The sequence below is a fragment of the Coptis chinensis genome, chromosome 9 (genome assembly GCF_015680905.1).
Source record: "Coptis chinensis isolate HL-2020 chromosome 9, ASM1568090v1, whole genome shotgun sequence".
Lineage (NCBI taxonomy): Eukaryota > Viridiplantae > Streptophyta > Magnoliopsida > Ranunculales > Ranunculaceae > Coptis > Coptis chinensis.
In genome coordinates this window covers 76117785-76130211 of record NC_141464.1, presented here as the reverse complement: position 1 = coordinate 76130211, position 12427 = coordinate 76117785, and the positions used below count along the sequence as shown (strand labels likewise).

Below are 12427 nucleotides of genomic sequence, written 5' to 3'. Positions count from 1 at the left end.
ATAAAACTCAAAAGATTCTGGAAAATGAAAATTTTTTATCCTAAAGAAGAGTATCTAGGGGTTCCTATCATGCTATCTAGAAAGAAGTCAGAGGACTTTGACTATCTGGTGGATAGAATCCATAGAAAGGTCAAAGGGTGGAAAGCTAAGGTTCTTTCCCAGACTGGGAGAACTATTCTCATCCAAGCTGTGATTCAAGCCACCCCTTATATGTCATGTCGACTTATTTGCTGCTAGTGGCAACATGCAATAAGATTGACAAGGCATGTAGGGATTTCTGGTGGAATGGTACAGAACAATCAAAAAGTGTTCACACCATAAGGTGGGAACAGATTTGCAAGAGCAAACAAGAAGGAGGATTGGGTCTCAAGAAAACTAGAGACATGAATATGGTTATGTTAACCAAGCTCCCCTGGAAGGCAGCTATTGATATCCACTCTTTGTGGACTAGAACCATGTTTAGTATATATGGCAAGAATTGGATAGGAGATGTGTTTAAACCACCTAATCAAGCTTCCTACTTCTAGAAGGGTATCCACAATATTTTCAATTCCATTAGTGGGGGTCTAATTTGGAGAATATGAAAGGAAACCACCATCTCCATTCTGAAGGATCCCTGGATCAAGTGTTTAAATAAACCTGTAACTTTGGAAGAATTGGGGGTGGTGGATGACTCTTTGAATAATCTTCATGTCTCAGACCTCTTTCTGACAGATGGAAGTGGTTGGGATCCAGCTAAGTTTAATCTTTGGTTCCATCCTTTCATAAGCCAAATGATGCAGGAGATAGTGGTTAGACCTGCTTCTGCCTCAGCTGATAAAATGATATGGGCAATGAAAAGGTTTGGGAAGCTTACTGTTAAGTCTGCATATGAGTTTCTTAAAAAAAAGAACACTGAGTTGGGACAAAAGCTCTAGTGTGAACTACAAAACTATAAAGCAGTTGTGGGCCCCCTCTGCCTTACTATATGCATATGTTTATCTGGAAAGTATAACATGTATGTGCTGTCTCTGGGAGATAAGCTAGTAGAAAAGAATATGAAAGGGGACTTCTCATGCCTGTTTTGTAATAGAGTTCTGGAAACAGCTGAACACCTATTCTTTACCTGTGACCGGACTCGAGCAGTATGGTTTAGCTCCCAAGTGGGGCTGAGAATCAACCCAGAACAGCAGCTTCACAGCTTGAGGGAAAGACTTGACATGTTCCTATCTTGGTGCCATAACAAGGATAGTGATCTATGTCTGGCTGGGACTCACATTATGTACCTACTCCATCACATATCACTACTACAGAAATATACATTAGCCACGGTTAGTCAAATGGCATATACCACTGTTTCTCTAATAAGGGTGGCTAGTAGTCACTTACCACGGTACATATGGTTTTTCTAATTTCGGTGCAAGCCAAATACCACCGGGTCTCAGAAAAGCGGGGGATATAATTGTCTTATACCACGGTACTACCAATATTGACTAATTTCGATTTTTGATATTCATATACCCTACTGTTTCTAAGAAAAGGTGGCAAATGTTTTGCAAAAAATAGCCCTACCGTGGATAAAGTAGTCATCATGCAATAGTAGCCACTTTTCTCTTAAGAAATTATTATCGAAAAAAAAAAACTTTAGGAATTTGAGATTGGGCAACCTTTGCTAAGAATTTCCTGGCCTTGAATCGATAGGGACCAACAAAGTTCTCTAAATTTGTCTGAGATACATCTCCCTCTCTTCCTTAATCTACTTGCATCGCTATGGGTTGCAGCCATCCTTAATCATCTTGGATCGAGACTTTCGAGGTTCGAGGTAATTAGTAATTTTATGTTCAATATCAAATCCCATTCAATTTATTGGGGTTTTTGTTCTTAGTATTTTTTTTTCTCAAGGTTTTGTTCTCTGAAATTAAAATCATTCAGTGCATTAGGGTTGATATGTTGTTCGTTTGGGTTTGAATTTTTTGATTTTGCTCTTTTTAATCCCGAAAAAGATCATTCTTTTCTAATTTTTTTAATTCCCGTGTTTTGTTTTTTGTTCTTTCAAGCTCCAGGTCAGTTTTTATAATTCTTGTTTTGTTTTGCTTGCATGCAAATGATATTTGTGAAAGATGTATGGAAAGAGTACAACCTTGGGTGGCCATTGAATGACATGGAGAGCCAATACAAGTTCATGGTGAAACATGTTCAACTTTGGAAGGTTGCATTTCATAGCACTTCACCTCGTTGGATTCATTGTGCCTATCTTTACTTTGCACTAGCTGCCTTTTACGCTAAAGTATGTCCTCTTCTCATTGATGCAAAATTCTACAACTTCATATTGTCTTTAAATGGATTGACATGAAAGACAGTTAAGTTTCGATTTCGGTACCAGTTCACTCAACCATCCGAATCAAAGGTTCTCACTCACACTTTGATTATTGACCTTGCTTTAGTTGTTAGAAAGACTGCGAAGTTTAACGTCAATCTATTTGAATCTTAATTGTGTTTTCAAGTATGCTCTTTTCTCATTTTTAACATTTTGTTATTGTGCAAATCAAGAGAGTTGGAGGCCGGTCCGATGGAGTACAAGCCGGACATTATCATTAGTGTTCATCCTCTCATGCAACATATTCCTTTGTGGGTGCTCAAGTGGCGGGGCCTTGAGAAGAAACCATTCTTTGTTCACAATCATTACAGACCTTAATACCTTACACCGCACACGGTTGGTTATATTAATTTCAAGTTTCATTTTTTCGTCCCCTTTATTTTTTCTTTGGTGGAGTCGGTCATTAAAGAAACATTTCTATCCAGGTTCAACACGGTGTGACGAGATGCTATTGCCCCTCGAGGAGGAGGTAGCCAAGAGGGCTTTATTAGATGGCCTAGAGTATTCTCAGATTCGAAAGTATTTGGCTTGCCCATCGCCTTCTTTTGTTGCGCAATAATCTCGAAGGTTGGTTTTGACAAGAATGTATTAGTATATAACCCGGTTTCTTATAACTAACAACAAAGAATGTATTCCAACCCAATTTTATTGAACATGATCGGTTAAGAGACGAAGCTAGAGATGGATCCAAAACTTCCCCTGCAGCTACGCTAATGGGAGGCGGTGAAGGGATGGGTCCTTAAGAAAACTGCCAAGGCTCTAGGAGATGCACTATTCGATGAATCGATGGGGCGTCCAATTGGCCAAGTCGTGGTTATATGTGGCCGTAATAAAATCTTATCGTCTATTCTGATCGCCTTGTACATGCTGCAGTGGTGAAGCATTTATGACAATTAATTTCTCACTCTTATTTTTTTTTTTATTTTTTTTTTTGAAACAGAAATGAAGATTAAAGAACCGAGACCAACCATTTTGTCCTTGTACATGGAGGAGGCTTTGGTGCTTGGTGTTGGTACAAAACCATAACACATTTAGAGGAAGGAGGATTCAAAGTTGATGCTATAGACTTAACTAGTTTAGGAGTTCATTCGTGTGATACAAATAGCATTACTAGTCTTACTGAATATGTAAAGCCACTCACTAATTTCCTCGAAAAGCTTGGAGAGGGCAAAAAGGTTCATTCTGATTTTTCTTAATTAATTCTTTAAATTATTAATATTATTGGTTTTTTACTTCTCTGTGACTCGTATATACTTTCAAGAAACCCGCTATTTAATTTGTATTTCTAGTCTTAATTCACTAGCGAATATTTTAGATCCTCTCTTTCACATTATTATGAAAATTGAAAACTTATGATGTTATTAGTAAAGGCAAAGACGTATTGAACCCCCTTCTATTTAGGTTTGGACTCTGCTTTTCTTTCCCTTAACTTACACATTTTATTTCCACAAGAACAACTGAAATCAACTTGAAACTAGCTCTAGGAATACATGTATATACACGAGAATCTTAGCATTTGTTTATTGTTGCAGGTGAATGCTCAACAAGGGATGACAATTCTTGCACAAATTGAATGACCAGATTATTAACATAATCAATTAGATTACTATTTTAATTTGTACAAGTTGGAACACGTAGATTTGGAAGGTTATTTTCTTATTGTACTTGAAATAATTTGAAATATTAGTTTACAATGGTATTTCATGCTTGGTAGACGTCAATTAATTATTTTCTTTCTCGTTAGTTGCCCTATGTTTTACTTTTAAGTTGAATGTAGAATGTTCAAAATTGAACAAGATGGAAAATGGGCTCAAAATCTATTTTGCAGGTTGTTTGTTAATCAGGTGGTGTTTTGATTATTGAATTAAATGAGGTTTAATTTCATTTATTTTAAAATATATATATATACTATATACCACGATTTTGCAAGAACGGTGGTATAAGAAGACTAATATAAGCCACGGTTTGCATAAGAAATAACACATCATATAGATTATTAACCATGGTTTTTGAAATATAATACCACGGTTTGTTCTTAAACCGTGGTAAATAAGGGGCACTTAATACCACGGTTTTGCTAGAAGTATTTGCCACCCCAGCTTGATACCACGGTTTAGAAACAGTGGTTAAAGGGTTTTTACCACTGTATATAACATTGGTTAATGAGCTTTTATGTAGTAGTGTATGGAGGTCTAGAAATGAGATCAAATTTGAAAAAAGGAAGGCAAATAGGGACCGCATCATCAAGCAAAGCAAAAGATTGGCAGACAAGTGCTATGATGCATTCAAAGAAGATTCCTTAACCTCTCAAGCTTCAATTAACTTCTTTAATGATTCAATGGATACTATGTTTCCTAAAATCCCAAATGATAGTATTGTGATTAGATTTGATGCTTCTTTCAGCAGGAATTCAGGGTGGGCTGGAGCTGGAGCAATTGCAAGCAATAGTGAAGGAGACATTGTTGGAGCAGCAGTTTGGAGATTCAGAGCTAAAGAAATTAGAGAAGCAGAGATGGAAGCAGCTGAAGTGGCAGCTCTGTTGGCAAGGCAGCTTAGCTATGACCATTATGTTTTGGAGGGTGACAATTTGGAAGTGATAAAGGTGCTCCAAGGATCAGACAATCCATGGCCACTGGAAATGCTGAAGACTTCTATAAACTTTTTAGTTCTGAATTTTAGTTCATGTAATTTTAACTGGATTAGTAGAAATTCAAATGGGGATGTAGACTCTAGCAAAATGGGCTAACCATCAGCTGGGTAGTGCTGATCTTCCGAAGAGTATGGTTGACGCTCTATGTATTCTGTTCACCTTTAGGTGGGATTATATAATCTAAGTAGTATTGGATCGAAAAAAAAAAAAAAAAAAAAGAATTTTTTGAGAATACAAATGATTATCTTTGAGATAGTTAGATGAACAGGGAGGAGCCCGGAAAATAGGGGCATGTGAGTATGTGACAAACAGTACACACTCTCTCTCACTTAGCTTGCATTAAATGCCTATGTTCGCGGCGACTCATCTGCCAACATTCACAGAACATCTACAGTTCTACACCACTGGATTCTGTATTTTAGACAGATTCGGAACAAATCTTGCACAAGCACAAATAAAACACACTGATGCCCTTCACCATATATGTTCTCACTTCATTTTTGCTATCGTGGTGGGCAACTTTATAATGTCCAGCAGACCTCACAAGTTACAACTGCACTTAAACTGTATAAATCGCTTTGATTCCTAGTGATTTTTCATGTTTCATTGGCTTAAATTGCATTGGAATTATATTTTATATGAATTGAAATATATTGCAGTCCAGTTGATTTGGAGAAGTTTTCCCCTATAAATTTACTCTTTACAGAAAGTCTCGAGTCTTGACTAAAATTTCATAAAAGAATTTTCTTTTACACGTTTTTCTTCTCAAATTTGCATAGAAGAAATCTATGCTCTATATAGTACATTAACGTCAACTTGAGTTTAGACCATTACATTCTTAATCTTATCATAATATAGTGGTTCTAACCTTCTAGGTTCTATGTCTATATCATCTCTTTTAACCATCTATATACCTCTAATAATGTTATCAATAATATAGTCATATTAAATCTTTGATTGCGCATAATGTCTAATATCTAAGTTAATGCAAATAGGGGTACGTCCCCATCCATGAAAGAAAAAAGAATACAGGTAATTCTTTGAAGATTCTTGTGGTTTTAGCAAAATGAATAAAATAATAAAATGTCAACTCCCATGCACACCACAAGACAAACCATGAAGTGTTTTCTTTGCAAGTAGGGTCAGGGAATTCCATTGTTTTCTTTGCAGCCCAAGACCCAATTTTCTGCTCTTTCTAACTCAGTTTTTCCTGTCAATGAACTCTTACTTTAATCCTTCGAATATTTGTCCTCTTCGATCTTGGAATCTCACCATGACACCATTTCTCAAGGTATCACACACACAAACACATGCACATAAATCGAGTCAGATATTAGTGTCTTTTAGCCTTACCTAATCTATATTTTGATTCCTTTTTATCGGATCTCTTTCCAAAGACTTTGAAGGAAAGACCAAGTTAAATGAAGACAAACAGTCCAAATTCTCTCCAAGAAGCCTTGGAAAGTAAATACTTGGATGTTAGGGAAAGAAAGAGACATGAGACAACATGGGGTTTGATAAACTTTTTGGGAAAAAGTCCATTTTCATTTTTTCTCACTTGCTCTTCTGCTTCTCTTTCCCAAAAAATAGTGTTGTTTCCCTTTTTTTGTACATAGTGTGAACCTGTATTGATTCCAAACAAACAATGCGATATGGGAAGTATAATAGTCATCCTATCTGTTATTGAACGAGTATTTCAACAGATTCAAATATTATTTTTGGTGTCGAGTTTTCGTAGTAGTTGAACTGGATACTTGGATTACACATTATGTGTTCACAAAGTTTCCATTATAATCCCCAAGGGGGGGGGGGTCTTTCAAAAGGTGATTCCTGGAAACTGTTGGGCTTTAACTTGCAAAAACTTGACTCTAGAGCTAATAACAACCTGTGTTAGCACTTGGCATCACTAGACATACAGAGTCCTGTTCACCAATCACTTTAAACTGTCTTTGCTCAGATAAAAGTTTCTAAATTGTCACGTACTGGAGGACAAGTTATTGAGGAGATTGTAAACTTTAACTAGACCAGATGATGCCTATATTTTAGTGTCTGGAATCTTCAAGATGGAAGTGAGACTCATTTCTCAATCCTCCCATTTACCAACAAATACTTGCAGAGTACATGAGGTTTAAGTGATTATAAAACTCAACTTGTTGCATTCCAAAAAAAACTTTAATTGGAGAAGTTTCTTACCATAATATGTTAGCTAGTGGCCTAGTGCTAGTCCTTGTACTCTTTAGTTAGTTATTTGGTTACATATATTTCTATAAGAAATGCTACTACACTCTTTTATCTATCCTTCATTGTTCAATTGGCCGGTTTGGTAAAGAGACTTTTGTTTTCAAAACTGTTTGAAAATATAAGGAGTCCAAGGATTTTGTCACCACCACGTACCTGTTCTAGAATATTGAACTGATCCCCTGTCGATGAGGTGAAAGCTATATCCTAGGCTCCTAGCTTACATACTGAAAAAAATGTCTCATGTAACACTCATTTTCTTTCTATATAATTTGTTTAGTTTGCAATGTTCAAAAGAAGGTCGTGACATTGTTACCTTTTGTTTCGACGCATGAATCTGCATCAAACTTGACCAATTTGGAGATCAGAGATTCAGAGTCATTCATTCACAGAATTGTTTTTAACAATGACACTAATAAATTCAAATGATGATAATGTCCACAAACATAAACTAACACATTTTTGGGAATAACAATAAGAACAAGATGACAGAAAGTAATGTTATATTATGCAGGGAATTAGGGAAAGTCATATATTGCTTGAAATGGTTAGCCTGTGTTTAATGAAAAGAGTGTCCACCTTTCTTACTCTACATTTGTTTATATTAAGCATGTAGATACTGTAGTCCAGGGAGTTGCATTAGACAACTCTGAGACTTCTCATGGTACTATTTCAAAACTCTCGGAGACCATTCTAAATATGCATTTTTCACCGCAGAATGAAGCATTTCATCTTAAGATTTAGTGAGCATCTGATCCAACAAAATATATATGGTGAAACTAATTAATATCCATCTATTAATGTTGTAAGTCATGAAATAAGATGACTTTTCGCGTGGAGGAGCTGAGTATCTTTCCGTGTGCTATCAGATGGTTATTTGTTAGGAAGATAACATCTCTCTAGCTAGTCCACTCCTTAGACTATTTTTTTTTTCGATAATCACTCCTTAGACTATAAAACCACTATGAAATTATTTACACATTCAGTTAAATACTTATGGTGGAATTTATTTATGTAGAAAACAATGTTTTCAGTCCCTAACATAGGTCAACTAATAAAGATTATCACGGATAGGTAGGCACAGATGGAGAGATCTATATAGACAACCTGTCAAAGAAGGATAAAAGAGAGAAAGCTCAACCAGTCACATGATGTCCAACAGTCCAAGAGACTGGTCTCATCTGTATCAAATATACACATTAAGAGTATTATAAGTTTATAACACCTTATGGTATTTGTGAAAATTATTAAAAGGTAACAAGTGTCAAGTGGAGTGTCCGACCATCGTCTTCTAGGATTAAACTAATAATTATTATAAACTAGTTTTTATGACCATAAAAGTCTAAGAATATATCTCATATGTGACGAATGATGAGTTGAAGGGGAAACAATGACCTTTCAAAACAAGGAAGAAAACATACCATTCAGTAAAAAGAGGAATGAGTTGAAATATCTATCCCCCTCCCCCCTCATTTTCTTTCGTGACTTATCAGTTTTTTAGCATTTTCTTATGCGATCCACCGACTAGTACGTCCAAACCTAATGTTATGCACCATCCTACTGAAGGTTTCGGTGGAAGAACATGTGATACAATCTCATCATCAAAGGTTTGTATAGAGAGTGTTTTCCTGGTGTAATTTTGATCTAGTCATATTTTCCACTATTTGATGATCTTTGTTAATAGTAACTCAAGATACAAAAATAGGCTTAAGGTATCTACGTCCTTTTTGTTCTTGTGCTAAATTAGTTTTAAGTTTCAAATCATGAAGTTGTGGTGATAATTCACTTTGTGTTTCAGTTCAACACTGCTTCAAGTATCATCTTGTTTACTTGGAGAGTTCTAAGATGCAATTCAACTAACTTAACACTTCTTAAACAAGCTACAGTGAGGTTAATTTCATTACAACTTGGAAAATCACATAAAACCACAATACAGATTATAAGTTGTAGAATAATAGGGTTCTTCCATTAGGATTACTTAATGGATGCTTGTTGAGGGAAAATGTAATTTTGATCATGAGTTTTATTCAAGTACATATCATTTTTCTCTTCATATTTGTTGAAGAATTATTTTCTTACACTTTTCTTGGTTCTTTGTTTTCAAAAACCAGTTGGTAATTAAATTGCTCTCTCTCTCTCTCTCTCTCTCTCTCTCTTGTTAAGAGATAAAAAAATAAAACTGACTATATCACACTTGAGGCTGTCACATAGGTTTCAAGAAAAGATATAAACAATGAAAATGAAAATTGTGACCCATTTTTGCAATATGCTGGACAATTTTTGCAGTCAGTATGGAGAACAATTCATACATCATACTTAATCAATACAAGGTTATGCTAAATAATACGCACCTTCTTGAACTGCTTGCATAAGAAAGCTTGCCAGGGAATACTCCTTAGTCCCACAAAAAGTTGATCAATGGAGAGATCTAGTACTTTGATAGAAATAATGTTCCAACTGCTCTAGAAATTATGATTTTTCAATGTTTGTACAATCTATAAATGTTTTCAAGAAAAACACAATTATTTCAATGTACAGAAACTATAAATGAAATAGCAGTAAAATCCCGAGCAATATTTGAAAATAAAGGTTTTTATGCATACTAGCAAGTTTAGTATGACATGAATCTTTGCATCTCTTCTTCTTTCTTATATTGTTTCTCAGATCTTAATTTGTTTTTGACAAGTCATTGCATGCATATCTTTTCACCAGTACATCCTAATGTGTTGTAAAGATGGTATTCCTTGCAGCTAACCAATCTGTTCACCTTTCTTTCAGCAGATAACAGTCACAGAAGAAGACATACATATGAGAAACTGATAAATAAACAAAAGAGAGGACATGGCTGATAGAGTGGAGATCTCTGATAAAGAAGAGAGCATTGGGAGTGATAACCAATCTCCAAATCCTTCTCCAATGTCTTCACAGAAGTTGTCTTGCTTTGATCTGAATGAAGATGCCTCAAGTCAAGACGATGAAAGTACTACTGAGGAAATCGATCCTACTTTTGAAGCAGCCGATACAACAATGACAAGTGGTAACAATGATAATGCTGGAGGAATCGAACGATCCAGTACAATTAGGCAATACGTTCGATCTAAGATGCCTAGACTTCGATGGACTCCTGATCTCCATCTATCTTTTGTGCATGCTGTTGAAAGACTCGGAGGACAAGAGAGTAAGTTTGACATTTGTCTGTTTTTCACAAAACTTCATTGATAGAATAGCAATAAAACTGAATTATATAAATTGCTCATCAAATTTTCATGAGTTAAAGTTGCAATTTTATTGTATAGCTGATTTATTTTTTATTTTGTTCTTTCGTTAACTGCTTCAGGAGCAACTCCGAAGTTAGTACTTCAACTAATGAATGTGAGAGGACTAAGCATTGCTCACGTAAAAAGCCACTTGCAGGTACAAGGACTAAAAGAGCTAGATGCCTAGTTTTATTTGCTTATATGATGCTTTCGTTTAATTCATTTGTACTCAATTGAATTTATTTACATTTTTATGTACTTGTTGAATCAGATGTATCGAAGTAAGAAGCTAGATGATTGTGGGCAAGGTAAACTCATTTTTACGTATTTTCCATGAATATATATATATATATATATATATATATATATATATATATATATATATATATATATGTCTGGACTCTTCATTAACTCAGAATATCTAAATTCATTGTCATGTGTATATAGTTTTATCACATTCCGCCATACCAATGCAAGGATGTCCTAGCATGTTCTATCATGGAAGCAGTCCTCATGGTCATTTTAGCGAGAGAAGGGATCCATTTCCAGGCAACAATATTTATGAGTCTAATCGTCCCCGGAGAACTTTGCAGTATCCCATCTATCTAGAACCATATGATACACGAGGTGGCTTCTCAAGGTGAGCTACAAAGTTCAAAGATGAGAAATACAAGCAACATGTTTACTCCCATGCATTCATTTTGATTTGATCGAACCTATATATATTTCATCTTCCCAATCAACAGGCAGCAGGAATGGCCTTTGACTCAGGGTTCTATGATAAAGCCAATATCTCTACATGGAAAAGATCTGGGACTGAATGAACCTATAAGGCCAAGTCGATTTCTTGAACAGAAAAGGTGGCCACCACGGGACCTGATTGATAATCATCACGCAAAGAATCAAAGGTTTTCAACCAATGTCATTTGGACTGGTGGGAGCTCCCAAAACTTACCCCATATAAATTGGGCAACTCCTGTATCAAATGATGTGATTTACAACACGAAGAAGGATTCCTGGTGGAACACTAGCACCAATATGAAAAGTAGGCAGCTGCAATCCAACTCCTCTGATCCAATACTTATATCAGATAACGTTGAACCCGAGAATGAAACACCATTTCGGCTTGAGGTAATCTCAGTTTTCTCCACTAAGGTGTTCAGCATGCAGAAGGTGCTCAAATGCTAACATCTTTCAATCAACTTTTATTGCAGTTGCGAAAGATGACGACACATCAACCCAAGGACACGCTAGAAGAGTTGCGGAAAATAAAAGGGAACTTAAGCTTAGAGAACCCTTTCTTCAAGGAAAAGGAATGTGTGCCCAATTTGCAGTTGAGCCTGAGACACGACCAGGGAAATGAAAGTGAAGATAAGGCTACCGGAGGAACAAACAATATCAGCACTGCACTGACTCTTTCTTTATCTCCCTCTTCAACAAGGCGACGACAAGATGCACAACCCAATGAGCAGATCCAAGACATTTCCCAACACAAAAGATGGACTCTACAAGCAGGTTGCTGTAAGGCCACACTGAGGCTGAGTACTTAGGATCTGACCATGCTGATTTTAGCGTAGGAGTGAGATCATTTAAGTACTTGTCTTAGAGGCCTAATTTCAACACTACCTACAATAAGGTATAATCTTGTTTTTAATAACAATTGGTTAGTATTATCTTGGTACAATGAAAAGTGAGATGCCGTTGCCACCTAAGTAGCCCTATGACATCCGCATAGCAAATGAGTTACCACTACTTCGAAGACTGACTGACTTTCTCTTTGGCCTAGCTAAGTAGCAACGTCACCTTCCACTTTGTTGTAGCCCGACGTCACTTGTCCAAAAGTGTAGTTGACCATGGAGAAATATGTGGATTGCTAAAAGGCTATTGTCGATCACCGGCAAAAAATACCGGATTGGAATAACACAC

The 12427-nt window shown here is 36.1% G+C and overlaps 1 protein-coding gene and 1 pseudogene across 2 annotated transcripts; both read left to right on the top strand.

Moving 5' to 3' along the window:
* Nucleotides 1-2140: 2140 nt before the first annotated feature.
* Nucleotides 2141-3707, top strand: LOC147478134 (monogalactosyldiacylglycerol synthase 3, chloroplastic-like; annotated as a pseudogene).
* Nucleotides 3708-8607: 4900 nt separating this feature from the next.
* Nucleotides 8608-12213, top strand: LOC147478133 (uncharacterized). 2 transcript variants are annotated; one of them, XM_086584405.1, is made up of 7 exons: nucleotides 8608-8851; nucleotides 10026-10422; nucleotides 10582-10658; nucleotides 10773-10809; nucleotides 10949-11141; nucleotides 11248-11632; nucleotides 11716-12213. In XM_086584405.1, exons 2-7 carry the CDS (start codon nucleotides 10086-10088, stop codon nucleotides 12049-12051), a joined length of 1365 nt encoding a protein of 454 aa, XP_086440531.1. In that variant the 5' UTR covers nucleotides 8608-8851; nucleotides 10026-10085; the 3' UTR covers nucleotides 12052-12213. The 2 variants fall into 2 exon arrangements, with proteins under 2 accessions (XP_086440531.1, XP_086440532.1); XM_086584406.1 differs by having other exon boundaries at nucleotides 8679-8851; nucleotides 10023-10422.
* Nucleotides 12214-12427: the final 214 nt, after the last annotated feature.

What these genes read in the sequence shown, in the direction of transcription:
- LOC147478133 (XM_086584405.1), top strand. Translation starts at nt 10,086, where the DNA reads ATGGCTGATAGAGTGGAGATCTCTGATAAAGAAGAGAGCATTGGGAGT. An exon ending in GCTAGATGATTGTGGGCAAG is followed by an intron (nt 10,810 to 10,948) that starts GTAAACTCATTT and finishes ATGTGTATATAG; the next exon opens with TTTTATCACATTCCGCCATA. An exon ending in AAACACCATTTCGGCTTGAG is followed by an intron (nt 11,633 to 11,715) that starts GTAATCTCAGTT and finishes CTTTTATTGCAG; the next exon opens with TTGCGAAAGATGACGACACA.